This window comes from Taudactylus pleione, unplaced genomic scaffold (assembly GCF_031769625.1).
Source record: "Taudactylus pleione unplaced genomic scaffold, aTauple2 ptg000154l, whole genome shotgun sequence".
Classification (NCBI taxonomy): Eukaryota; Metazoa; Chordata; class Amphibia; order Anura; family Myobatrachidae; genus Taudactylus; species Taudactylus pleione.
Genome location: NW_028284556.1, coordinates 3508324 through 3530321, shown reverse-complemented (window position 1 = coordinate 3530321; position 21998 = coordinate 3508324). Strand labels below are relative to the sequence as shown.

The window sequence follows — 21998 nt, the reverse complement described above, 5'->3', positions numbered from 1 at the left end:
GACGTGGGTGTCTTCCTGGTGGCCTCTGATGGCCTGGGAAAAGACTGCACTGTTTGATTACCTTGAGGACGATAGGCCCGAAAGGACGAAGTAGCAGTCCCAGACGGAGCCGGAGCAGATGGCAGACATGCAGACTTTGCAGCTGCCAACGTACTTACAATTTTATCTAGGTCTGGGCTGAAGAGGACCTGACCATTAAACGGCAAGCCTTCCAGGCCCTTCTTGGATTCTACGTCTGCATTCCAAGAACGCAACCACCATGATCGGCAAGCTGAAACTGCTACTGCCGAAATCCTGGAAGTAAGCAGGCTAAACATCCAACGCTGCTTGTTAATTTAAGTAGCAGAATCGCGGATATTACCTACCAGCACCATCTGCTCCTCAGAAGCATCAGAGGAGTATGACAACTCCAGAGCGTCAGCCCATTTTTCCATGGCCCGAGCCACCCAACAGACCACCATGAGCGGTCTGGCTGATCCGCCGGCCAAAAGTGTAAACGGATTTTAAGTAAATCTCTACCTTGCGGTCCGTAACGTCCTTAAATGAGGACATAGACGGCATGAGTAAGATTGCACTCTTAATCAGGTGTGTCACATGGGAATCCACCTGAGGAGGGGTGACCCACTTAGTGAAGCAATCCTCTGCAAAGGGATAAGAATATAGTCAGTCTCTTTTGGGGCTGAAACCATTTCCCTGGGAATTTCCACGCTTCCTCCATATGGGCCACCAGCTGACCAGATGGAGGAAAAACTGACGCCTTACCTTTAAGGTTCTTAAAGTATGCGCAAGACTATGCAGTCGCAGGGAGACAGTCATTCTCCATGAGCATAACCCTGCGAACAGCTTTAAATTAGCCTGTATACATAAATCCTGGACTTATACTCAACCTCTTAAGTGGGTCGTTTCGAGTCAGATTCTGGGAGCTCCCCTTCATCTGACATCACCATAATAATGTGGTAACAGTGGCGCTATTAAAGGTCTCTTAGCAGGCCGCGGAGCAGGCACCGTTAAAACGTCCATTAAGTTCTGTACTGTGGCGGACAGAGCGCTCACCCAGACAGGTTCCTTTTGGGATACCCTCTGAGGAGGAGGACCCTGTGCCACCATCAACTGTCCCGGTGCCCCAAGTACAGGGGAAAAAACTACCGCCTGATGCATGAACCAAAATTGAGGAGCGGGACAATCGCCCTACCAAGGCTTTAACAGCTAGCGTAGGCGCCGCCCACGGAGGCTCCTGGAACGTGCTTGCTACTACAGGGGCGACAGGCAGGGACCAAAAGTGCTGCATATCCCATCCTGCAGAAACTCCCCCTCCACTGAGTGCGGAATCCTCACTACCAGACACGTTAGTATGTGACCCCTTACAGTAAGTAAAACACTACCCACTGTGAGGTATAATATCCACCCTGACAGTACTGTGCATAGATTAGGGTAGAACAGAGCAGAAAACAGGGACAGTAAAAATGGCTGACAAAAGAAAATATAAAGACAGCGCTAACATAAAGTCACATACTATGCAGAAATAAATGCCTGCACTTACTGCGCTAACATCAACCACTCAGATGCTAAGTCTGAAGAGGGAATAGCGCTACCTGAAAAAACCTTTAGCTGTAGGAGAGGTAGGGAGGGAGGGGGGGGGGGGGGGACCCAGGCTCCACATTCCTACTCAGCGTAGCTGCGCATCCAAGATGGCCTCCGAGCGTTCTGGAGGCAGGACCATGGGGGAGGTTCCAAAAGCACCAGCGCGCCAAGCCTCAGTAGAAGGGTGGCTGGTGCAGTGAGAGAGGGGCATTTCCCATAGTCTAAAAAAGGAAAGGCACCCTCCCTGGCAGGCCATTAACCCCTGGGATGCTGGAGTGCTTCCTTAACGCTCCAGCCCCATATCCCTGGTGGTCTAGTGGTAGCGCAGGAGCAGTACCTGGCTCCATTAACTGCCGCCTTCAGGGAGCCCCCAGCCCTGGGGACACTGGACTGTGTCGCAGTGGGCGGTGTCCGCAGATGCCTTTTTCGTTTAACTTGCTGCCCCCTGTGCACCAGACCACAGTGCTGAGCTCCCCGGGCCCCACTAGCTGGGGCCCCCAGAAAAGTCTGCAGAGTTCCCCGGATCAGTACCGGTGGCTCAGCGCCAGCAGGGGTGTAGTTGCGGTAGTGGGGGCTTCCGCTGGACTGTCCCCACTAGCCGCACTTGCAGTCTTAACTTCAGGGCTGTTTTTGCCAGCAGCCCCCATGCAGTGATCAGACTATGGCCGGGCACCAACTGAAACTGAGGGGCGGGGTTATAGGAGGGGGCCCAGTGCATCCTGGGAGCACAAAGTTAACTGTGTGGTGCCCGATGGCCAAGCCATGACAATAGCCCAAGGTATTCCTGTGGATACCCTATGGAGCCTGCTGCAGAAATCGGGAATGATGGCAAATGGTGGGTTTGGCACAAACTGAAAATATATCAAAAGTAGATAGAATTTCTTTCTAAGTGAGCACATATGCTTCTTCTGTTTTTTTGCCATAACCAAACTCCATAACCAAGTTTTTCATTGGTAGTTCAACACCTAACGACCACAAGTTATAGGAAAGCAACTGAAGTTCAACAATAAAATGGAAGTTAAGATATCATACCAAAAGCACAACATTAAATTTGGAAAAACAAAAAGCAACATTTTATCTACCTGGATAAATGTTCCATCCTTTTCCGCCTTTCTGTGTAGTAGCACTGCATCAGTTGATAATTGTAGTATGGTCTGGTCAATTGAAGAGCTTCATCTGATAGAACATAGTTGAGGGACAAAATAAAAAAAAGATACTAAAATCTTCGCAAAACTGACATTATTGGTCTTGCATTATAGAATTACAAAATGTGCACAAAATAACTTATTTTAAGGTCTTACCCGAATTATCTGGTAAAAGACCACAACGACAAAACCAGAGGACAACAGAGGTGTACTGAGCCAAGAGCTTGGTCACCGACTTTTTGTTGGTCAGATCTATTAAACCTGCAAAAATGATACAGTTTAAGCATAAATACAACCCAAATTTTAGATATTTTTTTTCCGATACAAAACAGTAAAACTACTTTATGGTCATAACAAGGCTGCTTAAAGTGCAAATACATAAACAGTGGAGACAGTGAGTGGGCCAAAATAATATTTAATATTGACATTTGATGTACTACTGATTAATTTATCAGCTACAGTCTCAATCAGAAAATAGCTGCCTCCCACATTTTACCACTTGCCTGGTCATCAGATGTCACCACGACATATCAGGCGGTCCATACACACTGGGGGAAACTGTGCCCGATAAGCCGGCCCCCCATTGCCGCATGGGATCGTGAGCCTGATTTTACTGCATGTACAAAAGATCAGGTCGATGCAGCTGACGACCCCATGGGAGAGCGTGCACTACACGTTGTAGTGCAAATACATTACATGATGTTTAAGATTTCTCGTTCCAATGCATCGGTATTGGCCAAATAGTTAACAATATCATGTAGTGTGTACCCAGGTTAAGCCCGATATGGAAATGAGAAGGTATTGACAGATTGTAACTTATGTACCTTGTTCAGTGAGCTCCTGGGCCTCGTTTAAAAAACAGTCAAAGACAGTGTTCAGGTTAGTGAGACACAACTCACAGTGCTGTAGAGACTGCAGTGTTTGAGGGTCAATAAAGTTACATGATCCATCAAACAGAGGTACACCTGCAGAATATAGACAAAGTTAAATAATTATTCAGAAAATAATGTTGTAGTTTTACAGTTTAGTTGGCTTAAGTTCTAAAAGGTGCAGATGTATAAAATACAAACACTTAGAATTGCATAAAATATAATGAATACTTACACAGTTGGTCAAAATCTTGTTTTGTACGGACAACTTTATTCCATGTCCATTCAAGAACAAAACGCAGGTTAGAAGCAGACCTCGGTTGCGCTTTTAAAAACAAATTAAAAAATGACAGGCAATATAGATCAACATACATACACAGGGCACTTTTATTATTAGGCACACATGCTTGTCAATGCAAACAGCTAACCAGCCAATTACATGGTAGCATCTTGTAAACCTGATCAAAAAGTTTGCTTCTTATTCAGACCCAACACCAATATAATTGTTGGTGACTGACAAGGTGGTGTGAGTAACTCAAATGACTAAATCTGATATTTTCATGCACAACAGTCCAATTCCTAAAGGGAACGATGTGCAAAACCAAATATCTAAGGAACTGCCATATTAATGAGAACAAATGAGCTTGTAGAGACAGGTGCAAGCTGATTGGAAGGTGACAACATCTAGAAAATCATCTCTGAACACACAGCACTTTGAACCTTTTAGTGGATGGACTAGAGCAGCAGACGACCACACCAGATTCCACGCCTGTCAGCACACAGGAAGCTAAGGCCACATTGGGAACAGACGCAACAAAACCGGATAGTTGATTTTTAAATTCATCACCTGGCTTGGAAAAATCTGCCGTGACGTGATCGGTATTTGACGTAAACCGGAATCCATCCTGCCGTGCTTCAACTGTTGATGTTAGTTGGAAACGTTTTCTAGGGTCACATTAGGCCCCTTAGTAACGATTGAATATCTTTTGAATGCCACAGCCTACACCGGTTCTTTTGCTGTCTTTTTGCATTGCTTTATGGCCCCAATCTACACCCATCTTCTAAAGACTACTTACACAGCAGGATAACGTGCCTTGCTACAAAGCATATAATCTCAAACTGGTTCTATGAAAACCAGTTCAGTGTAGTCCAATTGGCGACAAACATTAGCTCTCAATCCAATAAAGCATCTTTGGGAATGGTGGTTCTGCAGCATGACTATACAGCCAATAAACATGCAAAAACTGCTTGATGTCATCATTTTAACAAGGACCATAACCTCCTTGGAATGTTTCAAGCACGTTACTCAATCCTGGCCACAAAAGAGTACTAGAAAGGTGTACCTCATAAAAGTAGCAATTGAGTGTACATACACCATTTACAGTAGGGAAGAAAAATTGAACACTTACCTTCTGCAGTCCACTGCTTTATACAACGTGTTAAAAGGCTAATGGAACTGGTTTCAATGGCAGCTGACAACAAAGCTTTTAATTGTTCTTCCTATACATTAAAAAGGGTATTTCCATTTTAGCATAAGAGGTCCTGAAAGCTCTTCACTTTAAGATGGATGGGGGTAGGGGGTGGGAAATGCTTACTTGACTCAAACTGGAGGGCTGAACATCAGCAAGTCTTGGGGAGAGCAGACCAGCCACTAAGCATCTGTTATAGCCATCGTGAACAGTTTCATTTATTGATGATGCAGAATTCTTTAAAAAGTGCAGGGTCTTAAAAGACAAGTGATTTCACATTAAACATTATTGAAGCATTTTACATTGTTACTCATGTTAAGCCCATCGTGTCCCTTTGTGAACTGACATTTTTTTCATGCAATGCTTTATAAAAGGATAGATTTTCTATAGCCTACCTAAAATGTATGTGTCATACTAAATTATAATAAAAAAAAAAAAAAAAACACATGTTCAGAAATAGATAGATCCATCTATATATCAATCCAACTATAGACAATGTGGCCATAAAAAAAGTTGCCAGCTACGTGGTTGCAACGGTAACAACCCATGGGTTTATCTGCCAATCATACACGATGTCTTACATGTGGACATATAAAGTTAATCTCTGTCTACAGGTACGTCTTATGAGATCAAACATTTATAAACTGTGAATCTTTATATATAGTTTATGTATTAAGCTACCCATGTGGGATTCAATACGTGGGCAAAACTATTTGTTCCCTGAAAGAAAGATTTAGGGAGCACAGACAAAATGTACGTAGAGCAAATTTTTATCACAATGTCTCCAGGAACTTTTTTGACAAACATTATAGTGATCCCAAACTCCTTAATATCCTAGAGGTAGAAGTGATTGAAATAACAAACAGGGGCAGTGATACGTTCAGACGACTCTGCTCTGCAGAGTCTAAATGGATATTCCGCCTTCAAACATTGTGTCCAGACAGACTTAACGAAGCACTTTAATTTAGTAACTAATATTCACCAAGGTTTTTGGTGATATATAAGGGCTTCCCCCAACCGCCACTCCAGTGGGTGTACATGTACTGTGCGAGTGTGCCTGCTGGAGCCACGCAGCTGCTACCCAATGAATGCCTGACATAAACCGGGTCATTCCATGCAAAAGCACAAAAAAAGTAACTTTTCAACCCGACAGTCTCAGATTTTCATGATATTTGGTAGGATGATTGAGGGCTACAATTTTACATATGAAAGTTACTTTATGCCGTCTGTGATACACGGTGTTCATGTTACAGGGTTGCAAACATGGCCAAAAATAAATAAATTTAAATTTATGCCTGTAAGGTCAACTAAAACGAATCATAACTTAGCTTCAAAACAAGACCAACATGAAAGTTCTACCACAATTAGAAGCAGAGACCATAGTTTTCATAAAAAATTGTTTAATATTTAAATATTGACTTTTCCATTTCAAGGTCACATGATGTGATCTTTGACCTTGAATCTCTCATATTTCAATTTTGGAAGCCTTTGGGAACAGGATTAAAAAAAAAAAAAAAATATTAAGTACGGTAGTTGAACCCTTCTTGCACTAACCATGCAACTGGCAAGTTCAGACTTGTCTTGTAGAATCTCTGTTCTAGGGATAGCCACAATCGATGGCACCATCGATAGTTCAACATTGATTGTGATTGTACAATCAATGCTTTGCACCACTGGATGGCCACGCTGCTGCCACGTGTCTGGCAAGCCGCGGGCTAAACAAAAAACGGGATGAAGCTTAGGTGGCTGGGCTGAGCGGACAGACAAGGGGCGGCGCTAGGCTGTCATGAGCAGAAAAAACCAACAGGTTCCACTTTGCCATCAATGGCAGAAAATAACTGGCTCTCTGCCAATGATGGTAAACAATCTAGATTTGCAAATTGATGGTCGATGGCCATCCCTTCTATGTTCTTCTTAGCCATCCCTTCTATGTTCTTCTGCATTGAGAACTAGTGTTAGAAGGGACTAAGGCCCTGATTCAGACCCACTCGCAAGCGGCTGTCCGCTCGCAAGTGGGTCGATGGTCTGCACTGAGCATGCGCACGACGGAGGGAGCTCCATCGTGCGCATGCGCCAGACGCGACGAGCGAAGGAAAGTCCTTCGCTCATTGTGTCTGATCAAAGGGGGCGTGCTGTCGATGTTGATTGACAGCACGCCCCCTTTGGTGGGCGTGCCGGGGGCGTGCCTCCCTGACGGGGGCGTTCCCGCGGGAACGCCTCCCGTCAGAAGCCGGCCCACTGACATCACTAGTGATGTCAGTGGGAGTGATTTTGGCTCTGATAGAGCCAAAATCACTCCGGGGCTTGCGGTTGAAAACCTCAACCGCAGGCTCCGGCTCGCAGTTTCGATGGTCGCGACCATCAAACTGCACGCTCGTATAGGCTGTGGGTGGTGACCCACAGCTATACGAGCGTCCAGGAGGACGCTCCATTTTTATGGAGGGCGGCCCTCATTCAGAGCGTGTGCTCTGCTCAGAGCGTACAGCTCTGAATGAGGGCCTAAGACAGTTTACCTAATATAGGGCCTGAATTAGACACGGTTAGCACACATCTCCGATAGTAGGTTGGATTGAGCATGCGCAGGATGTGTACTGCGCATGTGCAGCCCTCCACCTGCGAGTTCACTCGCAGAGCCTCCCTTCCGCAGCCCGATTGACAGCCTGAGACATTTGGAAGGTGGAGCAAGGGCGTTCCTGGGCAGCGTTCTTGGAAAACGGGGGCATGTCGCCCAATTCTCTGGGAGGCACAAGGCCAAAGTCTGCATTGGTGGACGCAGACTTCCTGGCCTCGCAAGCTGCCAGTACCCGGTGAGGATGCGGTAAGCTTCAGCTGCGGCAGCCTGGCCGAAGTGACAACAATCGCAACCAACTGTTCCGAAGGTGATCCCAGGCTGCGACCTTCGTCGCAGTGCTGGGCTCACACAGATGCAGCAAGGAGGTGTCAGACCTCCTTCTGCATTTTAGTTTTAAATGGACGAAAAATTGCACAGCCATTTATGTGCGGCTGTGCAATTCCGTCTCTCTCTGAATCAGGCCAAAGTTTATCAGTGAATAGTGGTAGTTTGATAAAGAGTGTGACAAACGAATATTGATATTAAATGACACAATTATCAGGCACAGGTTCCTCAGCTGGAATATAGACTATATCCTCTTTTGTACCATCGCAGGAAATCCACCGTTTGCCATCTCTAGAACACAGAGATTCTACAAGACAACTCTGAATTTGCCAGTTGCATGGTTAGTGCAAGAAGGGTTTAACTGCTGTACTTAATATTTTTACTCCCGTTCCCAAAGGCTTCCCAAAATTAAACATATACCAAAGAGAGATATTGTATTTAAGTGTATAACATACTGTATGTACAAAAAAAATAAAAATTGCACTTTTTTCGATATTCAAGGTCCACACATAATGTGACCTTGAAATGTAAAAGTCTATATTTAAATTTAAAACTATTTATGAAAACTATGGTCCCTTAAGGTGCCTAAACACGTGATATTTTACACGATTTACCAGATTCCGACACATCATGACAACAAATCGTGTTAAATATGCCCAAATGGTGAGTGTCCACTAACAATCACGATGTGCGTTCCTGCAGGTCGTACATCGCATCTTCAGATCTGCAGTGCTGTAGGGCAGATCTGACAATTTCAGTCACGATGCTCTGGAATAGTTAGGAGGCACGATAGATCGTTTGTCACATTGGACAGATTTTAACACCAAATCGTGCCCATGACTGCCGGGGAGCTGCTGGGGAGAGTTCAAGGGGAAATTGGACACAATGTCAGATCGTGAGCACATCGCCAAGTGTGTAGACACCTTTAGCTTCAATAAAAGACCAACACGAAAATTCAAATTTCATAAAAATCTGAGACGGTCGGGTTGGAAGCTGTGATGGCATGGAATGACTCATTTATCTTTTTTATCACTGTGGTTCTTCCCCCTCTGGTAAACTCTGGTTCCTTCCATCTGTATTTTCATAATATTCTCCTTCTGCTTATACAGCTTGGGTGATGTTCTATCCACACACTGGATGATCTAGGTTTTATTTTCTAATAGGGTATCTGCAAACTTCCATTCCTTATAATTTTTTATCCTCTCAAAGTTGATATATACTTTCATGTTTATTTTTATTTATTGTTGTTTCTATGATTATCATCATAGTGCCGTTATGGGCAGGGTGTCCGTTGCTGACACCAATGGTGCAGTTCAGCGAAGGTACTGATGTCTTTATCAACCTTATTGAATCAATAGACTGTAGAGCTATTTTATAAAGAGCCACATATGTATATTTAACACATATCCATACTATAATTCAAGTGAACTCAGACATGGGGAGATGTGTACGGATGCTGGGCTAATTGCTTATGCGCCTTTGTGCAGCAAACCGGAGGATAGATTTGTGTTCTATATAAAGTGAATTAATGGATTGTGTATAAATATTCTTTTTTAATGAATTCTATACAAGTTGATTACTGATATTATGTATATTATATTACTTATTTTTTATATATAAAACAATTGAGTTGTGTATGAATGATGTCTTGTTATACTTCTTGTAGTGTGTATAGGACAATCTCCAGGCTGCAATTAAATAATGCAGTCTGCAACTGTAGGTGTTATGATTGACTATTTATCAGTCTCCCTGAGGTCAGCTAATAAGAAAGCCATCTATGCTATTTAAAAGGAATGTAGGAAACAAAGTGACATTTAGCTTGAAAAAGTCTACAGGGTATTTACGGACACTGAATTCTATATTAATCTTATATTGCACCCTATTGGCAAGAATTGAGCACCAGCACTTTGCTTTCACGCTAACCGAAGCTCCACATGCTAGGCGGTCACTGATGAACTGAACATTGGCTTGGCACCTGTGTTTGATCTCTGGCGGACCACCACAGTAGCCTTACAGGCTAATATTACTGGACCACTGCACTTATTTACCAGTGTCTCTTACTACTCCTACCACCATTCAGCATGGCTCAGGATAAGGCTTTGAGATAGCAGTGTCTGTTATCTGTTCTTCAATGCCAGTGTCAGTTTCCTATTGTGGCTGGCAAGAGCTGCGTGCACCTGGACCGTGTGAGTAACCGGGGGACGCCCAGGACCATCCCCACTACACCAACCTGTCAGCTAGACGGGGGTCCTGATATTTAGCAGCTCTGGGCCAAGGACGGTAAATACAACCACTACATGAGAAAATAGATCGACCTATATACGGTGGAAATACTCTCTTTGACTGTGCAAATTTTATTCAGTAGATCCTGTGGACTTGGACACTCTAACAATTATATTGGATAACTTTATATCCTTGTATGGGAGATCTAAAGTACCATTTCCCTGTCTCAAACACCACAAGACTAGCATATCTGGTTTATTCAAAGAGATCCCCCATTTTATATTTTTTTAATATATTTTTTGTTTATTTAAACATTTGCCGTTCACTTCTGATTAAAATAATTCTGGTGATTCATAAGCAAAATTTATTTATACGTTTATTAAACTGAATACTTTTTTTACTCTATGTATCTCTTATCCACTATCCGACTGAGGAACGTTTGAAAGATTACAACATCGTAATCGTTCAGTCATTCCACATCCTGTAGGTGTCCACACTGAACAATATGTCGCTCAGTGCAGGCACCCTCCCTCATCCCCGAACATGGCCAATCTGTCGTTATCAGCAGATTGATCGCCATGTTCAGGTGATGATCGAGGTCTGAAACGACCAGCAGGAACACTCAGCGCTGGTCATTTGCGACATTATACTACCCGATTTATGCACGATTAATGAGCGATTGAACGATTACGTTCTCGTAATCGTTTAATCAGCAAGTGGATACACGGCTTAACTTATGCAACCAGCGCGGCAATGGTTAAAAAAAAAGTGGTTCACTCGTGGATACACTCCCTTGACAATCAGATCATAAAGTTCAACTATTCAGAGCTGTAAAAAAACTAAACACTATTCAATGCATAGAGAGGATAATGTGGGTCAAAAAATAAATAAATCTACAGATAGAGTAAAATATGGCCGCGTGCAAAGAAAATTCAAAGAAACCAAAAATTAAATAGAGAAACTGAAACAGAAAATGACCGAACAAGAGGAATCAAATTCTGAGCTCCAAAATCACAATATTCGATCATCAGTTTCATTATCAGGAATACCAGCAATTTGACAACCATTTTATTGCAGTGCACACTATTTTTGAATTAAAATTTCAGCTGTTTCTTTTTCAGTTTCCACGAAAAGTAAAAATAAAAATTTGATAACCAAGATGAACCTAAATTTAATTTCAATTGGTTGGTACATTGTCATGCAATTTACCTTGTACAGCACTATAGTTTCCCCTATCGGCAGATTTTGAAACTAATTTTATTTATTGTTTCACTGAATCCTTGTTCACATGCCTTGAATAATATACTTGCCAAATTTGGTGGTATTCCGTTCAGACAGTTCTGAATAGGGAAACTTTAAATTATAGCCCCATTGTAGATCTCTCTATATAAAAGAAATATATATATTTATTCCCCCCCCCCCCCAGAACAAATAAGGTTTGCAAGAAGCTTAAAATCTCTTATTTGGAGCAGAATGTGACAAATGGAGTATGGGTATTGTACCAAGTGAATAAGGATGCTAAATGTGGTCTATGCAGTACTTACCTCTTTTTGAAAGCCAGTGCAAGAGAAATGAATTACTCCAGAACCCAGCAAACATACAGCATCTTGAAATTAAAAAGATAAAGAGAAAGTTCTACTAATGTTCATGACCAAAAAAAACTTACCACCATGAAGGTGTCATTAATATTACAGTGTCATCTGCTCTTTAATATCCACCCATGTTGTACTGTCCTATGCCTGCATTCCTAAATACATACATGCCAATATTAACACAGACAATGAAAGCATAAGACATTCAAACCCTTAGGGCGGTATTCAATTGTTATAGCACGTTCGATCTCCCATCTAAAGTGATAGGAGATAGCGGGCGCTATTCAAATGTTGCAGATTTAACCGCGTAAAATGGCTATACCTGACCAAAGTGCTAGGCGTGGACACAAAAAGAGCCTTTTGGGTGCCAAAACAGGTAACTTTTCGCCCATTTCAGCTCACCCCCGGGGCTGCGAGCTGAAATGGTGCGCCGGTAGCTGATCGCGCCCGACAGGAGCAACAATTGAATAAAGCCCTTAAAGTTTAAAATACTACTTTTGTACTTAATATGAGTAAATGTATTTCTCGGAATCTGTTGGGGGTAACGGCCGCCGAGGAATAGATGGTCAGCCTATGAGCTTGGCTCTTGAACATGTTAAGTGTGAGTCTTTTGTGTGTCTAAACAAGCCCCAAATAAAATTGAGAGAAGGAAAGAAAAAGGAAACCAGAAGATGGAATCCCAACACCACAGGCGCGTAGGTGATTAAGCCTGTTTTTCTTTGTGATGCCCCCACGAGGTGCAGAAGGCTGCGATAGGTGAGAATCCTATGTTTGGGTTAGATCTATGCTTCACGTAGAAAATCCTATGAGTATGAAGGAAACACTGTTTTTCATATTAAACAGAAGATTGTCGGGGACATCGCCTGGACAAAATAAGTTTTGGTAGACTTATCTAGATAACTTCTTTTCTTCGAGGTCCATAGGGTCCACAGGGATACCATGGGGATATTATGGTTGAAGACCAGGCATCAAACAGTTAAAGCTTTAGCTCCCAGGATGCCTTGGGCCCTCCTTCATATATATCCCCACCCCTAGCCATAGGACTTCAGTTTAGTTAACAATCCTCAAGGCTAGAGAAGGAAGAGCAATCGTACATCAGAAATACTCTTACACAAAATGAGGTAATCTGTACCTCAAAGAAAAAAATTTACCCATGCAGCCAGGTGCGTCAGAGTGGGTGCCCTGTGTACCTCAAAGAAAAGGAGTTCTCTAGGTAAGTTTACCATAACTCTTATTTTCTTCTTCAGGTTCCACAGGGATATCATGGGGATGTCATAAAGCAGTTCACCTAGAGTAGGGGACGCTCCAGAGCAGAAAGGAGAACTCGTCGCCCAAAGGAAGCATCCTGAGAGGCAAAAGTATCAAAGGCATAAAACCTAAGAAAAGTGTGAACAGAAGACCATGCGGCTGCCTTGCACAACTGTTCACCAGAGGCACCACGCCTAAATGCCCACGATGCCCCTTACAGACAGAGTAGAACGTGCAGTCAATGTGCTTGGGACAGGGAGATCAGCCTGTGTGTACACCTGAGAGATAGTCATGTGTAGCCATCTCACCAGAGTGTTTATTAGCTGGCCATCCTCGTTTGTGAAAACCATATAATACAAAAAGAGCATGAGATTTTCTAACAGTTTGTACGCTCCACATAGATACGAAGAGCACGAACTACATCCAGGGAGGCTTCACCTACAGAAAGATCTGGAACCTGAAAAGCTGGTACTACAATTTCTTCATTCACATGAAAAAACGGGACACTACCTTAGGAATTTCACCCTCCCTAGTGCGAACAGCAGCTTTATCAAATGTACAAGGGTTCAAATGGGGGAGCTTGTAGCCCCCTTAAGAACCAACAAATCCCACGGTGCTACCGGTGAAACAAAAGGGAGGCTGAATTTGCAGAACTCCCTGAAAAAAAAAAAAATTCTAGTATCTGGTAATGAGGCAATCTTCCCCTGGAAACATACTGAAAGTGCAGAAACCTGCACTTTCAAAGTGGCCAGGCGGAAACCACGGTCTAAACCCACCTGGAGAAAAGCCAGTTTCCTGGAAATCCTGAACACTTTAGGTAGGATCATACTTTGTGGGCACACCACTGACCAAAAGAATGCCAAGCCCTGTAATAGATGAGGGCAGAGGCAGGCTTTCATGCCCTAAGCATTGTCTGAATTACAGAACTGGAAAAACCTTTTGCTCTTAAGATGCCATCAAAACCAGACTAGGTAAATTCGGATGTCTGCAAGGTCCCTGCGTTAGCACATCCTGCCATACAACGAAGAGGATACGGACTGTCTATTGACAGAATCTGTATGTAGGTGGACCAATGACATCTGGGCCAAGCCGGAGCCACCAGTATTACTGTTCCGCCTTTCAGCTTGAATTTCCTGAGAACTCTTGGGAGTAGAGAAGTCAGAGGAAAGAGATATGGCAGCTTGAAGTCCCATCTTACTGCCAGTGCATCCACAAAGGTTGCTGATGGGTCTCTGGACCTGGACCCGGTACATGGGGACCTTGTGGTTGTGATGTGATGCCATGAGATCCATTTCTGGCAGACCCCATTTATCAGAAGCTGAAACACTCCTGGATGGAGAGACCACTCTCCGGCGTGTATGTCCTGGCGACTTAGGAAGTCTGCTTCCCAATTGAGTACTCCCGATATGAAAATTGCAGAGATGGCTGGAAGATTACGTTCTGCCCAAATAAGAACTCATGTCACTTCTTTCATGGCTACATAACTTCTTGTGCCTCGCTAAATGATTAAAGGTAGGCCACTGTAGTCACAATGTCAGACTGGATCGGCTTGCCCTGAAGCAGGTCCTGTGCCCTGATAAGCGCTTTGTATACTGCCCACAGTTCTAGAATGTTTATTGGCAGATGACTTTCCCGATTTGTCCATCTTCATTAAAAAGGTGTGATGACCTGTCACTGCTCCCCATCCGCGAGGACTGGCATCAGTGGAGCAGTACCACATTTGGAATCCAGAATGGGTGCCCCTTGTTCAGAAGATCCTTTCTCAGACACCACAGGAGGGAGTGACGAGCCTCTAGAGTATGAAGGGTCCTCCGGAACTTCATTCGATGATACTGTCCGTTCCACTTTGAGAGAATCAAATCTTTGCAGAGGCCTGGAATGGAACTGAGCATACCCCACTATGTCAAAGTGGATACCATTGATCCCAGGACCTGCTTTGCAAGCAGAATGGGTACCCTTCGCTTTCGAAGGAGCTTGCTTATTCGCAATGATAGGGCCACAATCTCAGAAACACCCTCTGTGCCTGAGAATCCAGAAGAGATCTTAAATGTACCATCTGCTGTGTTGGAGAAAGATTTCTGCCAATTGGATGACCCAGCTGTGCTTTTGTAAGCAGGTTATGGTCAGATGAAGATGGTTTTGTAAAACAACCGGAGTCTGTGCCATTATCAGAAGGTTGTCCAGATATGGCAGAATTCTGACTCCCTGACGCCTGAGATAGGCCGTCATGACTGCCATTATTTTGGTATAAACCTGGGGAGCTTTAGATAGGTCAAAAAGGTAGAGCTTGAAATTGGTACTGCTGCTGAAGGACAGCAAAGTGTAAAAATTGCTGGTGGGATAGTATAATAGGAACATGTAGATTTGCATCCTGAATATCCAGAGAAACCATGCAATCCCCCAGGTCCATTGCCAAAATAATTGATCGGAAAGTTTCCAAACGAAACTTGGGTACATGGATAAATCAGACTTCGTATAGGGCGATAAGCCTCATTCGGTTTCTGAACCAGAAATAGATTTGAATAAGAACTCCTTCCCTGTTCCGACACAGGAACCAGGACTATTACCCCCGCCTGCAGCAGGGAGTGAATGGCTTCTTGAAAGGCCAAGGCCTTGTCCGCATTGGATGGGGAATCTGCAAAAAAAAAAAAAAAAAACTTCTGGGGAGGATGCCTCTTGAAAGTGAGAGACCACTTCTCAGACCAGGCATCTGTTTGATGCCAATAATCCATAAGCTGAAAGTCGGCCTCCTACCGCGGGATCCCCCAAGAGGAGGCCCACCCCATCAAAAAGAGGGTTTGTTACCTGGCTTATAAGTTGGACATCTTGCCGACCCAGACCTCTTAGTTTGTTGCCTTTGGCCCTCCAGCTGCTGTGGAACTATAGATCCCAGGATGCCCTGCCACAGTTTTAGCATGCCGTTATCAAAATGGTGGCAGGGCATGTTGGGATGTGTAATTCCACAGCAGCTGGAGGGCCACAGGTTGAAGACACCTGCCTTAGAGGATGGCTGTTCCATTGCGCGTCCCTGAGAACCAAATGACCGAAAATAAACCTGCCTAGACTTCATAGTTGCCATAGATGGCAGACCTGCTGACTTTGAAGCCGCCAGAGTAGCTGTTATTTTATCCAACTCTGCTCCAAAAAGTACTTTTCCATAGAAAGGTAAAACCTCTAGCGCCCTCTTTGATCCTGTATCAGCTTTCCAGGATCTTAATCAAAGGGCCCTGCGTACCACCATTGAAGCTGCTGATACTTTAAAAGCTAAAATTCCAGCATCTACAGCCATGGCCAAAAGTTTTGAGAATGACAAGTATTGATTTTCACAAAGTATGCGGCTTCAGTGTTTTTAGACCTTTTTGTCAGATGTTACTATGTTATACTGAAGTAAAATTACAAGCATTTCATAAGCGTCAAAGGCTTTTATTGACAATTACATTAAGTTTATGCAGAGTCAATATTTGCAGTGTTGACCCTTCTTTTTCAAGACCACTGGAATTCGCCCTGGCATGCTGTCAAACTTCTGGGCCACATACTGACTTATGGCCGCCCATTCTTGCCTAATCAATGCTTGGAGCTTGTCAGAATTTGTGGGATACTGCTACTCACTGGTATCCTGCCAAGATGGAGCTAGCACAAAGTACTGTGAACACACAAACTGGCTTCTCCACAGCATATGCACTTGAACGTGTTTCTCCGCCTTCACACAGATCAGTGGCTTCCTCAGGAAGATGTGTGCAGCTCCTATGCCCTCCTGCCATTTAAATAGTGGCTACATCTGATCATATTCACCTGCGTCTCATCAGACGCCTCAATAACCATTTCCTGACATATGATTGATGGAACACACAGCACTATCAAAGCAATCGGGAAAGATGTCAGGGGCTTATGGCAGGTCAGTGATTAAATCCTGTATGTCAGATGTTTGTAAAGTAGTCAAAGCTTGTATTGAGTCCATACTAATGGCATGTCAGTATACAATATATAATTATTATATAATAATGTACCTCATGTACATTTCTCTATTGATTCATCTATTTAATCTTTACCGAAAGCTCTTTATACCATTTCTAGGACTTGGATTGTTTAATCTAATCAGTTGAACTGATTGACATCTGATATATAAACATTTTATCAAATTAATAAGTGAACACATATATACCTAATCAAGAACCACAATTCTGTTTAGAACAATAGCGAAACCGATATACACATATGCAAATATTGACTCTGCATAAACTTAATGTAATGGTCAATAAAAGCCTCTGACACTTATGAAATTCTTGTAATTTTACTTCAGTATACCATAGTAACATCTGACAAAAAGGTCTAAAAACACTGAAGCCGCAAAGTTTGTGAAGAATACTTCTTGTCATTCTCAAAACTTTGGCCATGGCTGTACAGCAGCTTCTCCCAGTTAGGAAGCCGCTTCCCATACTATGAGATATATACATCACCTGTTCTCTGGTAGCATTTGGTAAAGACTTTTACAAAGCTCCCATCCATTCTTCAACCGTTTTGGCTACCCAAGCTCCAGCCATAGCTGGACGAGTAACAGCTCCAGATGATGAAAAAAATAATTTTAAGACACGCCTCAATCTTTTTATCCGTGGAATCCTTCAGGGAAGATGCAGACGGAATAGGCAATGTAGCATTTATATCAAATGCGTTACATGAGCATCCACAGTTTAGCACATACAGAATCTGGGAAAGGATACAACGATGTTATTCTCTGATTCACATAAAAATGTTTGTCATGGTTATCCCATGCCTCATCTATAAAGCTCAGTGAGCTGTTCAGATTCAGGGAACTCAGTTCTAGGGATGTGCAGGCTCGGTTCTACTCGGTTCCGTTTGGGTTTTTTTCCCGAATCTTATTGGGTTTCAGCTGTCACGAGTTTTGGATAGCCAATAAGATTCGGTAAAAAAAAACGAACGGAACAGAGTAGAACCGAGCCTGCACATCCCTAGTTTTAACCACCTTCCGATGGTGTTTAAACACTGTAGCCTTTGTTCTATGAGCTGGTCAATCATCCTGAATGACTAGGATTGATTTAACCGCCCTCACCAAAAGGAGGAACATCCACTGTGGACGGATGGTCATCCCGAGCTAGACCCTGGAGAGGAACCTTGTGCATTATTATCTGAAGCCTCTGATGATGCGTCTGAGTCAATATGTTGGGCAAACTGATTATTATTATCCTTTATTTATATCTTACAAAGTACATAAATAATTTGACAAGTGACTTACAGTACAATATAGGACAAGGACATGGATAATATACATTGCTACATTAGGGACCATAACACCTAGATATGCAACAGAGCGTAAGCAACCAAGTGTTAGGTGCCCTGGTGGCAAGAAGTAGATGAAAGTAAAGTAAGAAGAAGCACAAGAGGGTAGAGGCTCTGCTCGTAAGAACTTACATTCTAAATGGGAGGGGCAGACAAACAGGTGTGACACATTGGGTAAACAGGGAGGAAGGAGCATGTTGCAGCTAACTTGCGCTTAGGCGCCTTAGTAACTACCGGTCTGCTATCAACATTAGACTGTGCCATACTCTGACTAGAATGGCCATAAACATCCTTTCAGGAAGGATGCATAGGAGGTCCAAACATAGTATGCTGTGGACACTCCATCCTAGGAGGCATAGTGGGAACAGTCATACAATTCACAAATTGCTTCATTACCTAGAGGGAAAAAAAAAAAAGAAGAGGATATCCAAGAAGGCTCTTGTCCAGGGACAAGTAAACTGGACTGGTTTGGTGGCTCTTTAAGACAGACAACACACAAACCATCCTTAATGTCCTGAAGGGATACAATAAGCTATACACAATTTACATGAAACAAGCACAGAAGGCTCCCCCTCCTGTATACCTTTATCTTTTGACATGTTCAAAATAAAGGGAATAATCTCACTTATGTGACAGTCTTTACAAAATCTTAATGAATGTGAAGTACTCAGAAAACGACCTCCACCCCAAAAGGATGGAGAGAAAAAAAACAAAAAACAGTGTAGTTATAACTGACAGAAATAAAAGACCGTGTCAATACAGCAGCTAGCAAAGTGTCACACATACAATGCATATGTAACAAAAATACAATCAACTAAATCAACTACACAGACACACAGGAATGGTAGGAAGGGAGAGGTATACAGGGAGACTGACCCAAACCCTCCTGAGACTAACAGCTACAGGAAGCACTGAGGGTGGACCTGGAGCACCTCAAATACAAGTGGAGGGTATGCAGAGCAACCCAGACGAGCGAAACCCTTCTTAGGGACTGCATCTGGGTCGGGGGAGCGCATACCCCCCCCTAGGCTGCATTAACCAGCCGGGTACGCTGGCATCGTGGCAACAGAAGGGTCTGCTGCCGATCCTCAGCGTCAGACGATAAAGCCCCGGTGGTGTAGTTAGAATTCTGAAAATCCCGGGTCCTAACAGCAGTGGCTTCTGGTGAGTCTCTGACACCAGAAGCAAGGGACTCACCAGAAGCCTGGACTGCCGCGTGAGATTCCCCATAAGCGGGGGATCTCCTTACCTGGCATCTCCTTACATCCGGTGGCAATCCAGGTAGCAAGCTTAGCAGCGACCCGCCGAAATCACCAGCACAGTTACTGGTGTAGCGGCCCGGCGGAGGTAGATGGAGTCGCAGTTTATGAGTCTTAATTCAGACGCTTAGTACTGCCAAACGAAAAAACAGAACAGAAAATAAAATCGAAAATAAAAACTTAGGACTGCCAGAGCAGTCCCCTGTTACAAAAGGTGCGTCTTGATCCTCCCACACCAAACAAACAACTGAAGTCCTACGGCTAGGGGCGGGGTATACATGGAGGAGGACCCAATGCATCCAGGGAGCTGAAGCTTTAACGGTTTGGTGCCTGGTCTCCAACCATAATATCCCCATGGCATCCCTGTGGATCCCTACGGACCCTGAAGAAACCGGGCGTAGCAGAACAGTTTAATATACAGCCTGTATCTCCTAGTAACATCTTGACTAAATATGGGCACACACTGTACAATATATTGCTCCGATGTGGATCGGAATGATATATCGTACACATTGTATAGTACGCCCAATCGGTCATTCACCGCATCATCCCATCTGCTGTTCTGCACAGTAGATGGGACGATGCAATGAACGGTGTGGTGCAGTTACATGCAACATATTACACATCGCACCATCATACACCGAAACGTGCAGTGTGTATGGCACTTGTGGTCATTAGACAATAACTACTAAGGGGGCACATTGCATGAAAGAGTCGTCTCAAAACAATGTGCCCTCCACCATACATGGAAAATATATTTTTTTCTGTAATATCTGGTGATAAGACAATAAGTTATAAAGGGGCCTCATTTGATAGAAGGGAACATATATTATATTATATTATATTATAATATAATATAATATAATATATATATAGATATAGAGAGAGTGAGGGAGCACTTCATTATTAATAGCCATGTTGGAGGAAACCTTCCCTCATTCCTGGACTCCATGATATTTCTGCAGTGCAGGGAGCTTAAGGTCTGCTTATCACATTGAACAGCAGAAAAGCTTTGATGGGGTACCTAGCTTCAAAGAGGGGACCCCATCTTTCTGCTTCACTCCCCACACTGCTTTTTTTTTTTTTTTTTTAGAATATTCTTGAACTTAAATCACACAGAATACCACCACTGGTTACAGGGTTAAAATGTTTTGGATCATGCCCCACAACTGCAAACACTAAATAAATATTGATGCATATGGGGGCAGAAAATTCAACACCTCTGAGCTTACTACGATTTGGACTAGCTGGAAGTCCAACAGGAGTTTCTCATTAAACGACCACTTGGCCGAATTATCAATATTTGGGATGCTTTTTAAGCAGAAAAAAAAAAAACAAGGAAATTATCTTGAACAAAAGCACACGGAGCTTGAGCAGCAATATTTAACTGATCAGTCTGATACCAGTTATCTTTGTTTGGTCATATGTAAAAAGTTAACATATGTTCTAGGGCCCTATCCAAACTTTTTAATTACCATGGATGTCAAAATAATGGGCAAAATAGTTTCTATCCACTTAGGGAGGTGGTTCACCTAGACCAAAAATGTCTTTTGCCAGGTAAAATACATCTGCAAACCTTATACCCATATACCTGAAACAGGTGGTGGAGCAGTGCGGTGGTTGATGCTGCCAAAGCATTTGATTCGAGTAGCCTTCTTTGTGAGAGGTCCTCACCAAATCTGGCATTGAACCCAATTTCACAGCATTCAGTTATATTCTATTCCTGTAGGTAAATTATGTACCAATGGTTTTGTATCTAGTCCCTTTAAACACGGGAGGAACATGAGACTGGGTTGCTTGCTATCGATCCACTGACCTGTGCGATATAAATATGCCCTGGTATGTTAGGGCTGTGTGCAACAGCATGTGGTGAAGGTGGCTTTATGCGCAGATTACTTGCTTTTATTTATGTTTATGCTTCACTCATTGATGGAAAAATAAAATGTTTAGGTATTGGTTGACGTTTGATTTATCAGATTACATTCCTCTTAAAATCTAACCATAGACAGATTTTAAGAACAGGTTGCAGGTTTGGAAAAAAAAACACCTTTAGAAGTTACAGTTGAAAGACCAAGGGGGAGACCAATCAAAACATCTAAAAAGGACAGGTGGAGACATTGCCTAAAGTTACCAGTTTCTACATATCCTGTAATAGAATGTCCTTGATAAAATGGTATATAGGAGCGTATTTATTGCTATGGGCAACTACTCCACTTGTCCTCTTTAGAAAGTTTGATGCATCTTCCCCTAAGAATGTGGTTACTAGCAAACAATGAAACAAAAGAGACAAATAATTACACCTTTACGCAAGTGCTCCCTTACTACAGTTACATTACATTTTTCCCCAATCTGAACTCTTCTCTCACATTGAATGGAAATAGTTCATAAGTTTACCAGAAAGTGCCAGATATCGCTTAAATA

At 43.1% G+C, this 21998-nt stretch overlaps 1 protein-coding gene across 3 annotated transcripts in view; it reads right to left on the bottom strand.

Annotated features, from left to right (window-relative positions):
- Positions 1 to 21998, bottom strand: part of AHCTF1 (AT-hook containing transcription factor 1) — a 222981-nt gene that overhangs the window by 137668 nt on the left and 63315 nt on the right. For all 3 annotated transcript variants that reach the window (XM_088474344.1, XM_088474346.1, XM_088474345.1), the window contains 7 exons: positions 11728 to 11789; positions 5191 to 5319; positions 5005 to 5095; positions 3831 to 3920; positions 3551 to 3691; positions 2883 to 2987; positions 2664 to 2757 (listed from right to left, as the gene is read on the bottom strand). In XM_088474344.1, coding sequence (XP_088330470.1) covers positions 2664 to 2757; positions 2883 to 2987; positions 3551 to 3691; positions 3831 to 3920; positions 5005 to 5095; positions 5191 to 5319; positions 11728 to 11789 — 712 coding nt within the window. The remainder of the gene's footprint in view (positions 1 to 2663; positions 2758 to 2882; positions 2988 to 3550; positions 3692 to 3830; positions 3921 to 5004; positions 5096 to 5190; positions 5320 to 11727; positions 11790 to 21998) is intronic.